At 43.9% G+C, this 23253-nt stretch overlaps 1 protein-coding gene across 1 annotated transcript in view; it reads right to left on the bottom strand.

Annotated features, from left to right (window-relative positions):
* LOC129514621 (ferrochelatase, mitochondrial) overlaps nucleotides 1-23253 on the bottom strand; it is a 36627-nt gene that overhangs the window by 4861 nt on the left and 8513 nt on the right. Inside the window, exons 3-9 of the mRNA XM_055333356.1 lie at nucleotides 19606-19725; nucleotides 18119-18267; nucleotides 11496-11630; nucleotides 8549-8655; nucleotides 5126-5224; nucleotides 1173-1280; nucleotides 576-740 (exon numbers count right to left, since the gene is read on the bottom strand). Of these exons, the coding sequence (XP_055189331.1) occupies nucleotides 576-740; nucleotides 1173-1280; nucleotides 5126-5224; nucleotides 8549-8655; nucleotides 11496-11630; nucleotides 18119-18267; nucleotides 19606-19725 (883 nt within the window). The remainder of the gene's footprint in view (nucleotides 1-575; nucleotides 741-1172; nucleotides 1281-5125; nucleotides 5225-8548; nucleotides 8656-11495; nucleotides 11631-18118; nucleotides 18268-19605; nucleotides 19726-23253) is intronic.

The following is a 23253-nucleotide window of genomic DNA, read 5'->3' as shown; positions in this document are numbered from 1 at the left end:
GTTCTTTTCCTCCAAATTGGTGGAAAGTACAATTATTTTTTCTTAAGAAACCACAGGGTTTTTTTGTTGCTTTTTTTTTTTTTTATCACTTCCATGTAGTACAGGAACTCAAACTAGACAAAATGATGTTGCTCGAGGTGATGCCTGGGCATCTGGTTTCACAAAGGCACAAAAGTGCTTCCTGCTGACATGGAATTAACCTGATGTGCTCGGATTAACTCAGGTTAAGTATTATTCAGAACAATGAGGCCATGTTACATGCAAACATATATATCGAACGATATATTGTTTTTTAATCCTTTCAAAATATTTTTTAATTCCAGTATCATTAACATACTGTGTTATATTAGTTTCAGATGTACAATATAGTGACCCCACAATTCTGCCTATTATTCAGGGCTCATCAAGACAGGTCATACCCTTAATCCTCTCTACCTGCTTCACTCATCCCCCACCCACCTCCCCTCTGCTAACCACTGAACGGTGTTTTTGAATGATACAATTACATCCTTGCAGAGCAAGTTTCCTCTCAAAACAAATCACAGTTTATTAGCGGGACTAATAATCACACTCACCTCGTTAGCTAGAACTTGAGAGTACTCGATGTCCAGTTCATACAGGGTTTCAATGTGATCGCTGGTAAATGCTATTGGAACCAAAAGGATGTTCTTCCTCCCTCTCTCACAAAGCCCTTTGATAGTCTCGTCTGTCTGAGGCCCCAGCCAGGGCATCGGACCAACCTGTGGGAAAGCAGGATGGAATGCACACGGGGACCCACTTCTCCCCCTGAGCCTCCGGCACACCACAGCCCACTGCCCTGGACACACACATGCCTCCCGGTGGGAGGGAGGACCACGCTTTACATCTGCTCTCCTGGGCTTTGGTATTTCTATATTAAGCTTGAATCCTTCTAGAAGTTGGCATAATATAAAGAAAAGATCATTTCTGTCATTACAACTAAAAATAATACATTGAGTCAATGACATTCAACTAGTCACTTGACTTCCCCTCCATTTTACCTGCTTGCAGAGTTCTTTCTGCTCATGGTGAGTCACCAGGTTATAGAACATTCTGCGTATATGAAAGAGCCAAATCTATCATCTTATAACAAAGTCCTAAAATAGACATGCTCAGAATTGCTGACTGCTGGCAAACGAGCAGAAGCCACCTACCTTAGACTGCCAAACCAGCCGGTAAGGGTTCGAGTAACCCAGCTTATCCATGACTCTCTGCACAGTGGCGCCCACCTCCTGAGGATAGGGGTCCCCTCTGTTGACCACCTGCAGCAGAGACACACAGGTGTTCAGTCACCAACACTGCCAAGGGTTCCGAGAGCCTCAGACTGCGCAGTGAGGTGGCGTGAGCCGGGGACTGGAGTCCCCCCTTCTGTCTTCTACACTAATGATGATACAATCTGAGCTCAATCACCTAACTTGCTTGGATCTGTTTCCTCACAGGCCAAAGGAGAACAACGCACTCACTCACCTCTAAGTACCTATGAATATGTCAAATTCTACGTCTATGTTATTCATGGGAGATTGACAATATCTAATGAGGGAGGAGGGGTCTCTCGGTTCCCCCACCTGAAATAGGGAAGGCAGGAATTGGGAGTATTGTATGGATGGCGCATGGACCTGTGGAGTCCATGGAGCCAGCTCAACACAGGGGCAAATGCTGGTGGAGTAAGATGCAGGGGAGAAGCAGCACGTGGGTTCAGACTTGAGGCTCCTCGAGAATACCACCTGTGACTCCTGATCCCTGTCCTCCCCCCACGGGCCCCACAGCAACGGACTACAAGGTGAGTGCTCTGTGCACAGTGAATGTCTGATGACTGGTCCTGACCCAACAGCTTGTTGATACTCGTAAAAATGTTGAACAGAAATTTTATTTTCACTGCTTTAACATTTAGCTGTGTACTGACTCCCCAACTTCTCACACTGCTTTATTGCTTCTCATACCACTTGTGGCCTCCTAACACACCATACTATCTTCTCCTGTAGTGTGTTCATTATCTGTTTCCCACCCCCACTCTCTGGGGCAAAGACTTCTGTCTATGTTGTTCATTCCCATATGACAGAGGAGGGAACAGTGCTTAGAATATAGTAGATACAACAGTGCTCAATAATTATTGTTGAAGTGAAATATTGATAAACTATTTTATAATATTACTAAAAGTTAGTTTAAAAAACCATTAGAAACCTAAATATAGAATGAATGAGGGAAATATAAAGTCGCCATTAGAACCACACAGAAATAATTTCTACCAGTGAGATATACTGAAGGCGTATATACTAAAATTAGTAGGCACAAATCTAGGAACAAGACATTTGCATAGTCTCAAAGTATCTCACCTAAGATATTTTATTTTTTTAAAGATTTTATTTATTTATTCATGAGAGACACAGAGACAAAGGTAGAGACACAGGCAGAGAGAGAAGCAGGCTCCCCATGGGGAGCCCAACATGGGACTCGATCCCAAGATTCCAGGGATCACGACCTGAACCAAAGGCAGGCGCTCAACCACTGAGCCACCCAGGCGTCCATCACCTAAGATATTTTAAATTACGAAGAGAAAAATGGTAACTTTACAATATACAAATCCAGCAGATACCACCTTAGACAAATGACCAAGGATCACATCCCCAGCAGAGAACATGTTGTCATCATGCACCCCAATATCATGCACTGAGATGGACGGATCACCCTGGGCTGTGCCTCCCAAGTACTACATAACCTCACCCTAATCGTGGCAAAATAACCGACAAATTTCCATGGAGGAGCCTGCTACAAAATAGCAGACAGTCCACTAAATCACTCTTCAAAAACCTCAAGGTCACTGACAACAAGGAAAGCATGAGAACCATTACAGATTGAGGGAGACTGAGAAGATACATGGGACACTGGACTGGATCCCAGACAAAAAAGGAAAATTGTGGAAGAAGTGGTGAAATCTAATAAAGCCTGGCCTTAGGCTGACATCACTGCACTGCTGTTAGCCTCCTGCTCTGGGTCACTGTACTACGGTTACAGAGAGTTCAGCGTGGAGAAGCTAAGGGAAGAGCATATATATATATATAATATATATATATTATAAACTCTCTGTGCTATTTTTACAACTTTGCCTAAAGTCTAAAATTACTTCCAAATAATAAATCTTTAAAAAGTCACTAAGGGGCACCTGGGTGGCTCAGTGGTTGAGTGTCTGCCTTCGGCTCAGGGCGTGATCCTGGGGTCCCAGGATCAAGTCCCACATCCAGCTCCCTGCAGGGAGCCTGCTTCTCCCTCTGCCTGTGTCTGTGCCTCTCTCTGTGTGTCTCTCATGAATAAATAAAATCTTAAAAAACAAAAAAAAGTTACTAAGGAGGAAAAAGTCACTAGAAGCAAGTGCAGGGGAAAGAAAAGCCTGTTATAACAGTTGTCTTCCCTTCTCCTATTGACTTATTTCACTCAGCATAATACCATCCAGCTCCATCGGAGAAGGACAAACATTATATGGTCTCATTCATTTGGGGAATGTAAATAATAGTGAAAGGGAATAGAAGGGAAGGGAGAAGAAATGGGTAAGAAATATCAGAAATGGAGACAGAACATGAAGACTCCTAACTCTAAGAAATGAACTAGGGGTGGTGGAAGGCGAGAAGGGTGGGGGGGGGGCGGTGAATGGGTGACGGGCACTGAGCGGGGCACTTGACGGGATGAGCACTGGGTGTTATTCTGCATGTTGGCAAATTGAACACCAATAAAAAATAAATTTATTACTAAAAAAAGAAAAAGAAAAAAAGAACAGTTGTCTTCCCTGACTGTCCCGCTGTCTTCCCGGCCCTTCTCGGCCCCGCATGGCCCCTGCGGCCCCGCATGGCCCCTGCACGGCAAAGAAACCTGGTAGTGGCATGCTGGGTCCCTGCGGGGAAGAAAGGAAGTGCGGCGGTGGGGAGGGAAGGGAAGGCAGCACCTGGAATCGTTCATGCGCAAAAATGTGTTTCCTCGGCTCCCAGTTCAAGAGCTTCCCTTCTGGCACTTCAGACACGGCCTCATCACACCTAGGACAGCTATGAAAAGGATGCGGGCGGAGCAGCAGGATGGACATGTGAAGAGGATGTGCACGATCCCACAAGGGAGAATACGAACTTGTTAAAATAAACTCGGCAGGCTTCCAGCAGAGAGAGACTGGTCTCCAGGGCTGCCTACCGCCTAAGGCTGACGGCTGACGCAGCACCTGCTGGGTGGCGGTGGCTGAGCAGAGAAGCTGTAAGGGCTCAACCCCGGTGACCAGCAGGTGGCAGTAAAGACCGAGGAGGAGGAGGAGGAGGAGGAGGAGGAGGAGGAGGAGGAGGAGGAGGAGGAGGAGGAGGAGGAGGAGGAGGAGAGTGGCCCCAGCCATGCAGGTTAACTCCATTAATTCTGGAATCAAACCCTTCCTGACACCTCCGAAGGTGTAATTCTCCACCTCTCTGGCTTTGAAAGCAAAGTTTTTAGGCCCAGGGATAGTTCTGAGCTGCTGAACCTGGCTGCTGACTCCAAGCACCTCATGTACCGCACAGCCCGATCATTCTCGTTGGCAAATGTGCAGCAAGCTACGGCTCAGAGGTGGTATTTTAGTGAACACCCAGTGTCACGGGAAGAACGCAGGAGCACCCAGGTCACACTCCACAGCCCCTTGCTAAATTAAAATGTGGGCTCAAAGCCTAGGAAATTAAACACTGTAATCATTTCCTGGAATTCAAACAGCCCCTGTTGGGTCTTGACAAGGAGTGGGACAGGAGGTGGCCTGGTGCGATAGGAGGCCCTTCAGTGCCAGGCGTGGACCGGAACAGCAGGTGAGCTCCTTCAACGGGGCAGCCAAAGGCAGCCTTCCTTTCCCTGTCCCACTTCCTGAAAACTCCTGTATGTGAACACACCTTCAAGTTATTTTAAAGGGGTTTATTAAGACAATATTTATTCACAATATTATTATTTGAACTCTTATTAGGTTTCAAGAAATGAGTCTAGTTAAATTAGCACATACATAAGTCGGAGATGTTAGACCTTGTCCTTGCACTGGGCTCTGGGCACTCTAGAAGCTGGTTCCCATTGGCACATTCAGAAATCCTCTACCACTAGGTCATCCGACAAAATGCTTACTTACAGACATCGGCAGCGAGTGAGCAGAAAACAGAATGACCACCTCACTTCTCTTCTCAAGTGGAAAGTGGTCCAGCTCTTTCACTATGTGGTCTGCAAAGCACTGCGGGAATGGCAAGAAAGGAGGATTAGAAGGAGGTGGGAAGAAAGAAATAGAAGGAAATGAAAATATTTTTAAAATGAGAGCTGCGAAAAAAATCTCCTGGCAACCCTCAAAAACTTGGAACTCTCTTAAAAAAAAAAACTGCAAACAGTACAGTCTCTTCTTGCTTTGGTTCATCATCAAAATGGCTCATAACGGTTTCAGGGGCCTAGGGAATTTGATGGGAAACTTCTAAAGCTCGCTAATGGCTCGCTGAAAATGAACGCTCTGGATCTGCTTCCCCTCGGGAGGAACAGGGCACACTTCCAGATGGAAAGAAGGCACAGATGGGAAGGAGAAGTTGTTTTAAGACCTCTCATTTGCTCGGTTAGCAGGAAAACAGCTTACAGGCTCTTTCTAAATCTTCCTCAGTTTGGCTTTCAGGCCTATCACGTTAAAACACATTAGACACAAATAGTAGAGGAATAAGAAAATACTATTCTATTTTTACGACCTTTTCCTTCTGAGCCCAGTATCCTCCCTGAGTCGTTCGTAACAACCTTCATCACAACAGATGAGAGGTTGTACCACTCTCATTAAATTCACAGAGGGGGGATGAGCGGCCGACGTGGGGGCCCATTCAGTCACATCTGCGGGACCTGGGCTGCCAGGCAGGCCCTGCCTCCACCTCCAAAGCTCTGTCCACCAGACCAGTTAATTCCCTCCGTCTAGTTGGCTCTTTCCGATTTACATCAATAGGTGCTGAAATACCCGATCTGAAGAGGCTTTCTTTCATCTTACACTTTAATCATTCTTTGTCACTTAACTCAGAAAGCAAATGCTACAAAGGACATTAATGGGTCAATTGACAGGATTGGAATATGAATGTAGATTAGATGAATTTAAGTATCCATGTTAAATTTACTGAAGTTGAATATTGTACCATGGTCAAGGCAGAGAAGATCCCTGCTATTTAGGTGTTAAGGGTGATTTTGTAGGTAGAAGTTATTCTCAAAAGGTTCAGCAAAAAAAAAAAAAAAAAAAAAAATGTATACACACAGACATCTACACACACCCCGAGTGGAATAAATGCAAATAATATGTGAATCTAGGCAGTCGAGTTCCTATATGATTCTCAGTCTTGCAACTTTTTTGCATGTTTAAACTTATTCCCAAATAAGAAGGCTTTTTAACGAATCATAAAGGATGGTTTACCAGAACCACATACATCTGCGCTTCTTGGGATTTTGATACATCAGTGGTTGATACTATAAGAAGAGCAAATAATTCCCTAATCAGCACTGAGATATTATTGTTTCCAAACCCTCAAAATTTGGTGAATAAATGCACTAAGGTACAAGACGGTGCCTAGAGAGTTTCCTTTCCCAAATTTATAATTCATCTTCAGAGTAAATGTGGTAAGATTAGACATAAACAAAACCAGTATTTTCTGGCGGTCTTTGCAGTGCTTGGAAACTAAGGATGCTCAGGGAGGGCTGCATTTGGTCAGACAGGAGAGCAGCTAAGGAGGCCTGCTATCAAGTTCACAGAGGAGCCTGGAGCCTACATTTACTCCAATTACCCCGGCAGCTCAAGAAGTAGCAGTACTTGGGTGGACGGTAGTAAAATAACGGTTTCGAGCAACTACTACCTGTAACCAGGAGAAAAGGCGCAGTAAAATGATATTTTTGGTGTTCGTTTTCAACTGTTTTTAGTTTCTGTTTAGGGTTTGACTTGTCTCTCTTTAAATTTCTGCTAGATAGCAAACCTCCTCACGTCAGCTACATGATGTGAAGAGTAAAGCCTATCCGTAAACGTTTGTTTCCAGAGAATTTTAGCATTTTTCCTTTTCTCATCTCAACAAAAGTGCGAGCAGAAACACAATTTGCTACGGCTTACGGCAGACGCTAAGCCGCCGTCAAAACTGAGGAGTCACAGGCGAGTAGAAGTGCTACTTAGATCATCCACAATCGGTCTGCGGTATTTTCTGTGTGCAATCTCTGTGCGGAATGAAAGGGGCAGGCGGCTCTCAGAGCCTTCAATCACGCCATCTAGAAGGGCAGATAAATGTCTCTAAAATGCCCTTTCATTTTGTGAACGGAGACTTCCTCAGTTAAGAGACCTTTCCATCTTTCTGCTTCCCCCCTTTTCAAAGGGCTGAATTTTAATGCAAATCTAATTACTCACTGGATCAGGGCAGGCAGATGCTGTGCAGATCCCTCGGTTCCCTGCTACCACATGTCAGTGCTGACCTGAAGCCCCAGGCCCCAGGGCCCAGGCAGAGCAGTGGGGGCACGCTGGGGCTCCCGCAGGGCTAACGGCAGCACAGCCAAGGGGAGCGGGGCCCAGAGGGCAGAGCCCTAAGGGAAGGCACCTCCTTGTCATTTTCACTGAAGCCTGTGTTTCCACCCAAGTGTTAACCCACCCCCCTCACCCCCCCTGCCCCATCACCTCTGCGCCTAAGGAGCACCGCCTGCCCAGGCGAGGGGAGGGGGGAGTGTCTGCGTTTAACGATGTCTAGCCCCACCTAGTGGTCAGAGGCTCTAAGTGACTCCAGGCTTAAAAAAAAAAATGTTCCAATTGATACTTTGCCAGAGAATGTACACAGAATGAAACATAAACTGGATGAGTCCTAAATCACGTCCTATGTCCCCTACCTCAACTAGGAGCCCCCTCTGGCAGAACAAAACTACATGTGTATATTTTAGGGCAATTACCAGTCCTACTCTCACGCAGAAATGGCAAAAGAGTCTATGTGACACCCATCCAAAGCTATTGGCTTTTGAATTGTAGTTTTAACCGATTCTCCAAAAATCAAGCATCTCTTAATGGAAATATTATAAGTATAATATAATATGGGGAAAATCTGAAATTTCTTCTAATACAGCTTTCTCAACTGAAACGTTAAATCTATTTTCATGTCAGAACACGTAGATTCAGAACTTGCAACATTTTTTAAACCTTTTGTCCATCCTGAAGGATTCAGAAAATACAGGATTCGTCAGTCATTCATTACATAAATGTAAAGTAATGGAAACACGCTGTGTAACCTTTCCCATCCTGGATATCGGGAAACACAAAACTCAAGATATAATTCTGCTATACTTTGTAACTAGCAGTGTTAATCCAAAGAAAGGAAAGACTCTCACCTTTCACCTTTAAATTTATTTTCTCTTGTCATAACAAGTTGAGTCTCTAATACCTTTCCTTTTTTCAAATCTCAGCACACAATTTAAGCAACGAGGAGGGTCAGGCATGGAAGGCCAGCACCAACTAGGCAGGGACTAGAAGCTGACCCACTCCAGATGCTGGGCCAACAGAGCCTGCCAGCAGCCGCTAGCTTACCTGAATGAGGAGGGGGTGTGTGGGCCACCTGTCAATGGTGCTCCACTTCATCGCAGGCTTCTTTCCCACCTTGTTATAGTATCTGTAAATGGCATTCAAGCTGCTCCCTGAAATATACAGGGGATCACTTAGTAGATGTGTGTTGATTATAATGAAAATGAAAAACAGACTAGTAAAGGCAGTAAGTGCGAAATAGGTAACTGCTTCCGTACTCAATCAGTCTAATTACAATCATTTCAACGCTCTAAAATGCAGATGGATTTAACTACCCTGCAAATGAAGATCACTAAAAAGCAATCAATTGCAATGGCCTTTCAAAGACTAGTGAGGCCATTTCTAGTGAGAAACACGATGGCAGAGGATTTATGAAATATAAGCTGCAGTGATTTGCAGGAACCTCGTCTAACATCTGAAAGCAGGTTAATTTTTTCCCCCATTATGAAGGTAATCAACCCCAGCAGAAAATGTAGAGGGTGGGGAATAAAGGAAAAAAGAAACTGGCCATGATCCAGGATGCTATTACAGCCACCATTCGACTCTAGCATAGCTCTCCTATTATTTTCCTGTATGGCTGCTTTGTTTCACAAAGTTGTAATTTTAGCATGGGTGCAATTTTGTATCCTAAGTACTTGGGATATTTTTATTTAATAGTATGAGGTGCATATTTTCTCCCTTACAATAAAAGCTTTATAACCATGTTTTTAAATGACTTGTTGATAAGAAGACTAGTTTATTTAGGTCTGCATGAGCATTCTCTATTTTTATCTGCTTCTACAAGGTTATCATTGTTCCCCAGAATAAGTTAAATGGGTAACAAATTCTTACAAGTAATCTAACAAAACTTTTATTTTTAACCAGGAGGTCAAAATCACGAAAATTCAAAGATTGAAGGTAGGCAGATGATGCCAACCGAATGCAAATTCTTCCTGCCTAGGGGAGCTGGCATCCAGGCCAAGGCTAATCCTATGCAACTAAGCCTAACTCGGAGCCTCTTCCTCAATCTTAACATAGGGCAAATGTTCCAAAATATTTCCCTGCTTCCCAACACCAATCCACTGGTTTCTGTATCGATGAGGACTGCTTATCTGATATGTCCCCAGATTAAAATAAGAGCCCGGATACAGCCCATAGTTAAATCAAATGTATACTTAGCCTAAAACTTGATTTTCAAAAAGATAAGTAAGTTCCATTCCGGAATACAATGAGTCAGATAAATCCAAATGGAGTCAACTGTGGGCTTGAAAACAATCTTTTCAGAAATCACACAGTCACAGGCATATTCATACTGCAAGCCACACTGTACAGGCAATTATCATCTTCAAGACTTCTGAAGCCACAGAAGGACTTCCGGAAGCCACGTTAGTTCTTCTGGGTCACATTAGAAACATCTGATAAACTACCAGAAACAGTAATTAAGGGGAAAATAGAACTAAAAAATACGTGTTAAAAAAAAATTGCGTGTTATTGATACACAGGATATATCGGCTCTACCACAACAAAGTGTGCCCAAATGGTACAGCAGGGTAACAACACTCTCGTGGCCTCAAAGAAAGAATGTGCTTTCCAAAGGCTTTTGCATCCTTGAGTGAAGATGTACCTGCCCTTTCACGTGAGATGTACCAGGGAAAAGCCACACAGACAATGACACCTGAAACCCACTGGTAGAGTCAGTTGTGAAATGAAATCCACAGTCAATCCTCTGTCATACCAATAACCATTTTCTTAACTTGTCTAATGTTGACAATAGACATCTACATTTGAGGTATCTTTAAATTTTTATTTATTTATTTGAGAAAGAAAGAGAGTACGGGGGGTAGGAGGGGGCAGCAGCAGCAAGAGAGGGACAAGCAGACTCCATGCTGAGCACAGAGCCCGACACAGGGCTCAATCCCATGACCCTGAGACCATGGCCTGAGCTGAAATCAAGAGTCAGACACTCAGCCAACTGAGCTATCCCCAGGTACCCCGCCATTTGAGAAGTATTTTTTAAAGCAAGCAAAAGTATGCTTAAAAACTTATAAAATCCGATTTCTTCCCCAATAACATTATTAGCAGACATCTTGTGTTACAGAGATCCATTTCCAAAGGAAGTCACAACTCAAACTCTTGAGATGTCTGAGAACTCAGGCATTTTCATAGGAGCTCTGAACAAGCATTTAAGGCACACAACAGGGTTTGAACATTTCCTCCAACAGCCTTTTATTTCTCTTGATAATTATAGAAATAATATGTCCTAACATCCAAAAGCAATTTGGAAGTCAAAATGTGCTGACTCCAATCCCTGAAATAGAACACAATGAAATGTATTTGTGGGCAACAGTAGAAGCTTTACCTATTACCAATGACATAGAGAGGGCAAAAATGATTATTCTCCTGCTCCAGTTAAATCTATAGGAACAACACACAGTAATAATCTTCCAAAATCTAGAACACTGAGAGAAGTTTACAAAGGGAACCTCCAGCTGACTTTTGGTTTAACCAGTAAACCAGCCCATAAATGAAGCATCACAAAAAAACATACCAATATTTCTCATGCTACCTGGGCACCTCTGCTTTCCAAGCGGAAACAGCTATCACCTTTGCTACATTACTAAGAATGTTACAGTTGCCATAAAAATAAGGTTTATTACGCAAACATAGGACGAGGCTTCAGGTTCATCACGGATCCATCACACAACTACATTAAGGTACCGAGCGCTAGCGACAACCACCTTCCACCCACCATTTGTAATTCGTGGCCGACTGGCCCATAACTCAAGGGACAGATGAACCATGAGATTTCAAATAGACTGACCTGAACCCTCATGTTTAAAGCAGCCAGGCTGGATTCGCCATTCAAATTGAAGGATGATTTATCCTGTCCTTCCGCACTCAGGTTCCCTGGTGACTGAGGCCGGGGCCAGGCATTCCTCCCACCCCCACCCCCACTGTCAAGGTGAAGCCTCACCTGTGGTGGAGCAGCTGTACTGCGGATACTGCGTGAAGGCGATGGCCCTTTCGATCCCATCTCTCTCCATCTCTTCAATTGCTTCTTCTGTTAAAGGATGGACGTACCGGAATCCGATATAGTATTTGTGAGGGGCTATTAGGAAGCATGTGTGGAAAGGAGAAAGTATTAATCTTTATATAGATCTCTCAGAGTCACCAAACATAAGGCAAAGCCCAGAACAAAGAACAGTTAACCCAATTTCCTGTGAGGCTGATAATGTGGGTTAAGTTTAGAATATTCCTCGGATCTTATCCAGTCAGTGCATGGACATTAAACCACTATTTTCTGAGATCGACCTTCCCCCACAATCCTCCCCCCACCCACACACACACATTTGCTAAGCACAGTGGTTTTTAAAACTCAAACTTCTGTTCCGTATTCTCTGCCCTTGGCTGAGATAAGAGATTTTCAAAGGAAGGAAGGAAAGAACTAGCAATTATTCTTGAAGTGCAACCTCCTCTAACGTACCAGATACCACAGTGGACACTTTGCTTGTATTTCTTCTTTCGTTGAAACCCCATTTTGGAGCACCTGGGTGGTGTAGTTGGTTAAGTGTTTGCCTTTGCTCAGGTCATGATCCCAGGGTTCATGGGATCGAGTCCCACATTCAGCTCATCAGGGGTCTTTTTTTTTTTTTTAAAGATTTTATTTATTGATTCATGAGACACACAGAGAGAGACAGAGACACAGGCAGAGGGAGAAGCAAGATCCATACAGGGAGCCCGATGTGGGACTCGATTTCGGATCCCCAGGATCATGCCCTGAGCTGAAGGCTGCGCTAAACTGCTGAGCCACCGGAGCTGCCCATCAGGGAGTCTTCTCACTCTCTCTCTCTCTCTCTCTCTCTCTCTCTCTCTCTCTCTCTCTCTCTCCTTCTACCCCTCCTCCCTGCTTGTTCTCTCTCTTTCAAATAAATAAATAAAATCTTTAAAAAAAATAAATCCCATTTTTCAGGTAAAGAAACTGAAACCCTCAAAGGCTAATGAACCTGCCCAAAGTCACACCTAGGAGACAGTCGAGCTGAAATGTCACGTGGGTCTCACCACTCCTCAGCCCATGCCCCCCTCCTGGCCCCTCAACTCAACTACTGGGGTTCCCTCCTGTTCCCTCAGACCCCAAGTCACCAACCAGCATAAGCTCTGGGATACTCAACAACCATCCATCGATAATCATCGACTGAAATGATTCTCCTCATTTAATAGATGAAAGAAACCCAATAACTTGAAGGACGCCTGGGTGGCTCAGTGGTTGAGCATCTGCCTTTGGCTCAGGGTGTGATCCAGGGTGCTGGGATCGAGTCCCACATCAGGCTCCCTGCTTCTCCCTCTTCCTGTGTCTCTGCCTCTCTCTGTGAGTCTCTCATGAATAAATAAATAAAAATTTTATAAAAAGGAAAGAGAGAAAGCAAGCAAGCACACTTGAATTGAACTGGAAGCATCAATTCAGATCGGAAGTAACAGCCCAAGTCGGCGTATGCCCTTGTCTTCCCTCCCTGTGTGTTCCCTACACACCTCTTCTCCTATCCCTCCTTTGTCCTTCACCTATTTGTCCTGGATCTTAAAAGCATGCACCACAACACAACTTCTTAAGCATTTCTAAAATCATAAAACTGAAAGTTTCCTGTCATTTTGTAGGAGAAGCCTGACTCCCACTCAGGGATGACGTTGAGAAACCGCTACATCAATGATAAGTCAGAGCAGAACCAAGATGATGCAGCTGCTGGGGCCTTAGCAGGGGCTGCCACTAAGTACAGACACGAGACAGCCATGAGAAACATTTCGGTGGAAGGGAAGGAAAAGGTGATGTGTTTACCGGTTGTACATCTGTATGGAACGTTGTTCAGGGACGGGACATAGGGGATGGGCAGTCAGTGCACATATTCCCAAGGACTGGTGCAGACCAGGGCAAGGACAGAGGAGCGTGTGTGTGTGGGAAGGACGGGCTGCTCTGATACTCTCTAGTTGGGGACCCCGAAAAGAGTAAGGAAGGGGCATGCGGGGAGTCATTTTCAGCACTCTGTTCCTCCTCAACCATCAATTTTACATTCTTCTGCGTAAAATGATGAACTGCAGTTAAAGTGAACCAAAGGGCATGATGCAGTAAGCAAACTCCAAACGACTGACCAACTGAAGATTTTGAGGGTCATCTGAAAACTGTCAACTATCATACTACCAAGTCCCTGCCTCAGGAGCTCCAGGGGACCCAGGATGAAGAGGAATTTCTCTTCTAATCTATTCTTAGACAATTCTTCCACTAGATTGCTATGGGAAGGTCCTCCAAAGCTGCAGGCCAACCAGCTTCTGGCATTTTCTTTTCACCTTTGAAAAGTTGCAGCCTAAATGCCTGGGGCCTGGGAGTTCCTCAAACACTGCAGACAAGAGAGGTAGAGTGGCTGCCCCTGCAGATAAAGGCTGGGTGGTGACCTCACTTTGAAGTGAGGGAGGGTAAAACACTCTGGAAGGAACAGATAAGACTTGGTAAACTGTTCGATTAAAGGTGGCCCGCATAAACAGACTGCAGGAGAATGGCAACATGCTCGGTCTCCTATCGGGCCTCGCCTGAAGAAAGAATAAATGTTTCCCTGGAGGCCGCTCACCATCCCACTCCTGTAGGGTTGGGGTGTCACACCGCAGGTGGCTGTCACCGGCAGGAGCCTGCTGATGTTAACCCATACCACAGCCGGCAGGCAGCACCTCTACCAGGAGGACCACAAAACACACAAGTCTCAGCCTCGCCTAGTCTACCCTTGGAGCTCCCGCAGCCCAGCTAAGAGTCTTCGGTGGCAACCAGGAAAAGAAGAAAAAAAGAACTCAGAGTTGGATTTTTGAGCAGAGAAACTTCATGAGTTGCTAGCTCATTCATTTAGCTTGTACGACAGCTCAAATGTCTGATTGGTACATGACTCTGAGGGAAAGGTGTGAAGTATATAGCATAATGCTTTTTGAGGTGCATCACATCGTGAGCCCTAGGCCAACAGTGAGTAATAATAAACTCTCACATTTATTGAATTTTTATCATGTACCATGCACCAGACTGATGCTTTTTGTGATTATCTTCTGTACTATTCACAATGATCCTAGAAGTAGGGTTCTGTTATCACCCCCTTTTTCAAGATAAGGCTTAGTGGAGTAACTCATCTGCCTGAAGTCCTACAACCAGGACTGGGGAGGCCAGCTCCATCTGATCAGAGCCCAGGTCCTCCCCATTCTGCCTCCTGTAAAGAACAACTGAGTTACTCGATGGAGTGGCATGCACTTACAGCTTCCTGAAAAGCTGCTGGTCGACATAATTAAACAATCATTTTTTAAATGCATTTTAGATTGAGACTTTCATGAAATGACTCATCTATTTCCTTCTGTATTCCCTCAATTCCTGTAATGGGGTGTGGCCATATGAAACCAATTCCAAGGTATATTCCCTCATAAAACTGACCAGACGAGTTAATAGTCGATTCTACACAAAGCCAGTGCAAGCTAAAATTTCTATACGAGCTACTAAGCAACAACTACGTCCCTAAAAAATGAGAGTTTGGAACATTTCTGTTTGTAATCATCATACTCTTCTGCCTAAAGAGAACTTTTTCCCAAAAGAAATAGACAAATAGTCTAAAAGTACACTTTATGGTTTGGGGTGAAAGTATGAGAAGGGAAGAAGGAGAAAGAAAAGAATGGAGGGAGGGACTGAGAAAGCAGGAAGAAAAAGCCACATGAAGAGGGTGTGGCACCTGGATCTTCATGGCTGGGCTTCAGGCCCATTCTGTGAAGCGTTAACTAGCAGGACAAGGAACCTTTTTCTAGGTAATGGGACGAGCCCCTGGTAGAGCCACAGAGCCACACCTGATAATCTTGGTTTGCAGTACAATGCTCCCCCAAAGCACTTTCCAAACCTTGAGGCTATTTTATTTTTCCTCCATCGGCATTCTGTGTGATCACTGGTCCTCATACTCGTTTTGTATAGCATCTCTCTGGTAAGTCTTAAAAGATTTCCTTTCTGCCCCATAAGCAGACTAGGCTGCAAAAGCAGGTCCCACTGGACTGGAAGCTTCTCGTAAGTAGAAACCACGTCTTTTGACTTTGAAAAGCAGTATCGAACAGTGCAGGCCACTCAATGCACCACTGAGGAATGAATGAGTGGACAGTCTTGGCCTTTATCAAGCACCCATGCCATACCCACCAGAGCAGGTCTGCCAAAACCAATAGGTGGTCATCTACCAAGCAGGGTAGCAATGATTCAACTTGCCTGCTCAGAGGGTCCCAAGTGTGGCCACAGAGGACAGTGACAGGTCATCAGTACCAAAGCCCTCCCAAGACCAGGCCCAGGACAAGCTTCCCAGATGCAGAGAAACTAAACGTAGCCCCTAAGACTATTTACTCCCTGCCTCCAGGAAACTCCAATCCATGAAGGTAAGGGTGTGACTTATTCACTACTTAGCCCTCGTCACTATACTGTACCTGACCTGTGGTCAGTGCTTATAAATATCTGGTGGTTGGCTGGACGGAAGTGGGAATTAATGCATGAAAGAGTAGGTATGTGAGGGATCAAATGGGCCAGTGAATGGAGTGAGAAAGGAGGAAAGTTGATATTTTGTTTAAATTGAGACTACTTCTCAATAATCAATAGTAATGATTTAGTGACTAGACAGGCAAACCACTGAGCTGATGGTGCTTTGGGGATACCCTAAACTTATCCCCAAAGTTATAGTGAAGAATAATAGACTTTGTTTTTTCATAAGTCTCTATAAGATAGAATGCTTATTAACTGATTTTTTAAAAATCACTTCCAATTTGGACTATGAAAACATTTAATGGATATTACTATTCTTTGGTCCCTCAAAGCAGGGAATCTAGGTGATGTAACTTCCTTTGTATTAGATGGCCACAGATTAAAATAATCAGATGGTTGATAGTAAGGGATTTAAATCTAGTTCATTCCATGGGACTCTCCAGGCCAACCCAGGAGGCTGAGGCCATAGCTGGCCCGTCTGATGCAGACAACCCAGCAGCCTCCCCATGGAGAGAGGGGAGGTAGGAAGGATGCCCTCCATCTGTATTCTTTTTTCAAAGTCTAACCTCTGCTGGGATCCTTTTTCTTTTCTTTTCTTTTTAAGATTTTATTTATTTATTTGAGAGAGAGACAGCAAGAGAGAGCACGAGCAGGGGGGAGAAGCAGACTCCCCGCTGGGCAGGGAGCCAGCCCAATCCCAGGACCCTGGGATCATGACCTGAGCCCAAGGCAGACATTTCACCAAATGAGCCACCCAGGTGGCCCTCTGCTGGGATCATTGATGGTGATGGGTATTGTACTACCAATGTCAACAGAAGAAAAATGGCATCTTGCCACCTCCCTTTTTCACTGAAGACAGCAACTAGAGATCTGATTCACACTAAACCTTTTATCATGATAAACTGTGAATGACTAGATGGTTTGTCCTCTCTCAAGCAGGTGTGAGTAGGGCACGGCCAAGTTTCCCCCCCTAACATTTTCAAGATATATTGTGGTACGAGTGCCTGAACTGTGTAAGAACTGTCCTTGAGCCACAGGCAAAGGCAGGAAGCTAACCCAATATTCAGAAGCATGACTGAACAATTTTCCAAGTGAGATGAGCTGAGCCAGAGCCTTCGTGCCTGTATGAGACAGGAAACGGTGGCTTCTGAGAACAGCTTGAGGTGACACTCAATGATGGTATTTTCTCAGAAAGGAGTGAAATGCTTTCGGTCTCGCCTGCAGGGGCTATTGCCCTGGGTGCCTGCTGTGTCACACTCCTCTCCTGACTCTGAAGCCCCAAAATGCATCTGCAATGAATGTATTTCATGTGCCTCACGTGTACATTTCTGGGTTTAATATTTCTCATATTGGTCCACGTCTACCGTCTTAAAATTACCTGGCGGAGTTTCTTGTCTTAGCACATGTAAGAATAAGGGTGTGTCCTGCAATCTTGAACGTGTCTTGAACACAGTTAAATACAGCACTTACAATTCATTCGTGTAGTTAGTGCTCAATTCTGCACATTATTCTGCATATAATCCACATTATTATTCTGCATTAGAGGTTCTCAGAGGACGGTTACCAGCTGCACACAATCCTCTTTACGGCTGCACACTAGCCAGTATTGCTGACCGCGGAGAACAGTTGCTGAAAGTTGTTCACCACCCAGTGGCTGCCGGGACAGCTAGCTAATTCTGCTGTGTTCTCTAATTAGCTTTCCACACAGAAAGAAAAGGCACTAACAGCACCCCCAATCCATTTCCCAAAGATTTCTTTCTGGGACAATGTGATCTGCATCTTTTATTCATGGTATGTGGCCTCTTTATAATTTAGCTCAGTTTAACACACACCTCAAGCTTCCTCTTGAAACTAATGTTCCAAATCTCTAGCTCTTTCATCTGTAACATAAGGAAGTAACAGACCACATGGCCAAGGACAAAGGATAATGCATCAAGAACAGAGTTAAGGGACCATGCATCATATAGGAACCCCCACAGATCAAGGGCAGCGGGTACTCAGAACTGCATCTGTATTGGGACTTCCTATCTCCCTTGAAAGAACAAGCCAAGAGAGATGCTGATTAAGAAGCACTGTACCTGTGTGTGGGGACAACTCATCCAGCAGCTTCACCATGCCTTCTCCTTGCTTGGAGGTCCACATCTTGATGGGAGACCCGCCTCCAATCCTGCGGTACTGCTCCTGAATTTTGGGGGTTCGGCGTTTGGCGATGATTGGTGCCAGCTTGCTAAATCATTTAACAGGTAGGTTAAGTGGATTTTATTCCACTTTAGCAACCTCAGAAACTACTCAATAGAAAAGATGAGCAAAATTGTAAGAAAAGCCTACCAAGATCAAGCCTTTAAAAACAGTAGCTTTGAGTGACAACAGCTAACTGTTTTGGCCTCGATTAGAGAGAGAAAACTAAAGCCACTGCTGCCCCCCATGTTATTCTAGCAACACACCCTGAAGATTCAGGACACTAAACACCCATGCACAGATCCTAGAGGTGTGCTAGTCACTACTGTAACACTTCCTGATCCTACACCTATAGGAACTAGGATATAGAAGAAATTAGCAAGCATATATCCCTCTTACTTTAAGAAAATGCTTATTAATCACAGATATATTTGCATATGTGAGCAGAGATGTACACAAACCACATGAGTGTTCATTATAACATGTAAACAATCTGTATGTCTACCAGTGAGCCACTGGTTAAATTAAGGTTTGACCAGACAATGCAATTCTATATAGTCATGGAAAAAAAAATAATAAACCAGATCTATCTTATCTGCTATGGAACAATCTCCAAGACACATTGTTAAGTTTAAAAAGAAAACAACAACAAAGTGTTAAATAATGTACATATTCACATTTGTGTTGAAAAGGAGAGGGAGGTATATACATATGTGCATATATACCTACATCTCTATAGATAAAGATACATATATGCTTGCACATGCATGAAACTATTTCTGAATGTAACCCAGAAATACATGTGTACAATTACAGATTTTCCGTAACCTCCCAGGCGAGTGTTGGAGCCCAAAAAGTGGGACACTTGATTTTTACAGAACATTTTTTCTGCTATCTGCACTTTTTATCATAAGCATGTATAAATTTTTCATTACAAGAACCTATTTTAGAAGAGAAGGAAGGAGGGAGGGAAGGATAAAAGGAAAGAGCCACAGTCCATATTTACAGTACAAATGAATCGTAACCAATGTTTCCCTGAGTATTAATCAGCTGCTGAGTGCCAAGTACAAATATATGTGTAACAATCTTTAAAGGGACTTCAGCTGTGTCAAGGCAACTGCAATTTGCCTTCCCAGAGCTCTGGGAAGGAAAGGGCTCAAAGAGAACACCCCCCCAAAAAAAAGAAACCCCCCAACTTGCTTTCTCTCTCCCCCGCAATTCTTTCATTATCACATCCTTCTTATACCTAATGGAAAATAATAATGCTGCTCTAACCACTATCAGATATGCATTAAAACCATTTAGTTATTGAAACCAAAGGACTGAGGTTCAGGCAAGATGCGAGGCACAAGTTAGGAATAAGCGCAGGTGTTTATACGTGTCTTACTCCTGAATAGGAAGTGTCATGAGGTCTCGGTCCAAGAAGAGCCTCAGAAGGAAGTCGTGGACATCTCCCACGGTTTCAGGGCCTCCCATGTTTAGCATTAATATTCCCGTTTTCGGCTTCCTACAGAAAATAAAAAGCAATGCTTGATTTGTAATTTTCTTTCTCCTCCAGGTTACAATCTTGGTTCAGCTAGCAAACTCACATCCAATCTGTTCAAAGCAAAGGTACAAACCTACACAGCTGCTTGCTGGCATCACAGGGCTACCTATCTGGGAAAGCATCAGGCTTCTGATTCTGTACAGTCCCAGCTCTGACTCTGACCTCAGTCCCCTGGCACCATCCATGACGCTGGTCTTCTCTGGGCTCCGTTAAATCGTCAGGCCTGAACAAAGATCCCCTTCTTTAGGGACTGAGAGCCAAGGTGTAAATCTATAATTGTCCAGAGGCTGGAGCAACTGTTCATGTCAATGCCTTATGAATACACAAATTACTCGGTGTTTCCAAACTTTGGTTTCCTCATCTATAAAACTGAGTCCACCAACTATCTCAAAAGGTTGTTTTGAGAATTAAATAGTGTGCTTAGTTATTTAGCATGATCCAGAACATATACTTTCTATCACACACCAAGAAGCCGTGGGTTTCCCAAAGTTTAAACGTCCAGAGTATAATACCAGCCCACGTCTAATTCTTTCATTTGCTCCCTTCTCTTTAGTTAATTATTAAATTAAATTTTTACTGTCAAATTATTTCTTGCTACTCTGCTTCCTTCTCCAGAGCCTGCCTTTACTCCTTCTTCAGTGTCTCCTGGTACAATAAAGTACACTTCTCACTTGGCACTCACCTCTCCATCCTCCATCTAGAGCCACTGCTTAGGGGACTCCTGCAAGAAATTGCTCTAACTTATTCAGATAGGTCCCAGGCTGAAGAATCAAGCACTGAACCAGCAAGAAGAAGCAAAAAAAAAAAAACAAAAAACAAAAAACAAAAAAAAAACAAACAAGTAGTTTGGGGGAAGTTAAATAAACAAAAGTACTGCGCAAACCATAAACCTCAAACATCCAGAGTGACTCTGGAGCCTGCAGGCTAAGGAGAGGCAGGCCAAGATGAGTCTTCCATTCCTCAACACCTTCCGGGTGCAAGGTGGAGCCAGAGTGGGGCCAAGAGCCTCCCTCATGCTTCCTTGCCTACCAGAAGCTCAAGACTGGAGGCCTGGAATGATGAGGTCACAGCCAGAAATGAGACCCTGGAAAACTGGAGGCCTGTGTGCTCCCATGAACAGCAGCCCTGTGACGGCAGTGAAAATGTCTGTGGTGGGGCGGGGGGGGGGGGGGCACACACTAAAGGACAAGGAGTGTTTCTTCCATTCATGCTTTTTTTTTTGTATTTGTAAGAATTTAGATATAATTTACATACCATAAAATCTGCTACTTTAAACAATTCAGTGGTTCCTAACATATGCACAAAATTACGTGACCATGACAACTATCTAGTTCCTAAGCATCTTCATTGCCCTGAAAGAACATTCCCACACACTAGAGCCATTCCCCTTTCTCCCTTCTGCTCACTCCTGGCAACCACTAATCTGCTTTCTGGGTCTATGGATCTGCTATTCGTAGAAATAGAATCACATACGTGACCCTTTGTGTCTGGCTTCTTTCACTTAGCATAAAATTTTCAAGGTTCATCCATGTGATAGCATGAATCAGTACTACTTTCCTTTTATGGCTGAATAATATTCCACTGTATGTATGGATGGATGTACCCTTTATTCATTCTTGATGAAGCAGCTGAAGAATAATCAGCCTGAGGTCAATTTAAAACACCATTATTGGGGCTCCTGGGTGGCTCAGCCAGTTAAGTGTCTGCCTTCGGTTCAGGTCATGATCCCAGGGTCCTGGGATCGAGTCCCACATTGGGGCTCCCTGCTCAGCTGGCTCCCTCTCACTCTGCCCTTCCCCCTCAACTTATGCTCTCTCTCTCAAATAGATTCTCAAATACAAAAAAGTAAAACACCATCATTACAAATACCGAGAGGCCCCACTTTCTAACCATCTTACATCAAGACCACCTCTAACTGCTGCAGTGACTGAGCTGATCCTGCCCAGATGGCTCTTGTTTGGAAGACCGTTCCTAATCTAAAGCCAATGTGATCACAATGACATTTTAATTGCAATTTTTAAACAAACGCTAACAACATTTGGTGTAATGTGAGGCAGCAGAGTGTGTCAAATTTATACAGGCTTGAAAACTGTTTCCTTGAGCAAATACAGTACAGGTGAATGAGGAAGAAATCTGAATTCTCAGCCTAACTCTCAAAATAAAAACCAATTCCTGGGGTAAAGGGAATGTTGCATCCCAGTGAAGTGAGGGCTTCCAACGCAGACCCCATTATAAGGATGAACCAAGTTCCCTTTTCACATCATTGTCTTAGACCGGCATTTCTCTCCCTCGGCACTACTGACATTTTGGGCTGGATGATCCTTTGCTGTGGAGAGCTGTGTGGTGCACTGCAGGGTTGCAGTAGCATCCTGGCCTCTACTTGCTAGATGGCAACAGCACACAACTCACCCTGAGTTGTGACAACCAAAAATGTCTCCGGACATTGCCAAATACATCTGGGGGATCTGAGGGGAAGGTACCCCCCTCCCTCTACTGAGAACCACGGATGGGGGTTTAATCTCCCTTTTACTAAACCAAGCAACTATATGTCCTTGTCCTACAACTTTTCCACTTCCTCTGACTAAAAGTCCTAGCAATGAATTTATAAGCTGGTATTCAGTTTTCTTTTCTTGATACCTGAAAATTCCAGATTCATTATATTGCAAAATTGTAATACTCCCTTAATCTTTCTACTTAGACCACCAGTGTTCTGGGATCCTGTCTCTCACTCTCAAAATCTGTGACTCACAATAAATTAAGCGCATTTTTCCATGGACTGCTGCCAGTTAATAGATTACTGGTTAAGAAACCCCAAGCTAAGAGACTTACCTAAGCCACAGAGGGTATCAATGTGCAAACGAGATTTAGAACTGTTTTTCGTCTATGACACCTGAGCTCCAAACAAGAGTGGCTTTAAATTGGATGTTACTCTGCCCTGCAAACCCATGTTTTGTAAACCATGCTGATCTTACACATGAAAGAGATGCACACAATTTGAAAATACCTAAATACACATGCACTTAATTCAAAACTGTGTTGTGCATGATGAATGGCGCATTAGCTGTCCGAGTCTGACACCCTCTATTCAAGAATGTGAAGTGTAAAGCTTTAGCCAGTCTCTGTCTCTCCTCCTCTCCAGACAGAGCCCACCTGAGACCAAGCTCTGAATGTCAAGTTCCCTTTGTTTGAATGTAAAAGTGTAAATAGCATAACATATTTAAAATTTCTCACTTGAAATGGTTTCAACATTTTGCCATTTTTATATTCTGGAACTCTCCAAATATGAGGCTTTTTCTTTTAACTACTAATTATTCATAAACTTAAGATCATCAATTAATAAACAAACAGCTTCATTCTGTTACACTGTATAGAGTCAGCATAAAGATACATAAAGATAAAGAAACAAAATCTACCTCTTTGTGAAACCTCCAAGATGTAATCAGCCTGAGGATCTGTGCTGCTTCTAGACAGGGTTTGGCAAACTACAGC

Source organism: Nyctereutes procyonoides, unplaced genomic scaffold, assembly GCF_905146905.1.
Source record: "Nyctereutes procyonoides isolate TBG_1078 unplaced genomic scaffold, NYPRO_anot_genome, whole genome shotgun sequence".
NCBI lineage: Eukaryota > Metazoa > Chordata > Mammalia > Carnivora > Canidae > Nyctereutes > Nyctereutes procyonoides.
This window is presented reverse-complemented; position numbering and strand designations above follow the sequence as displayed.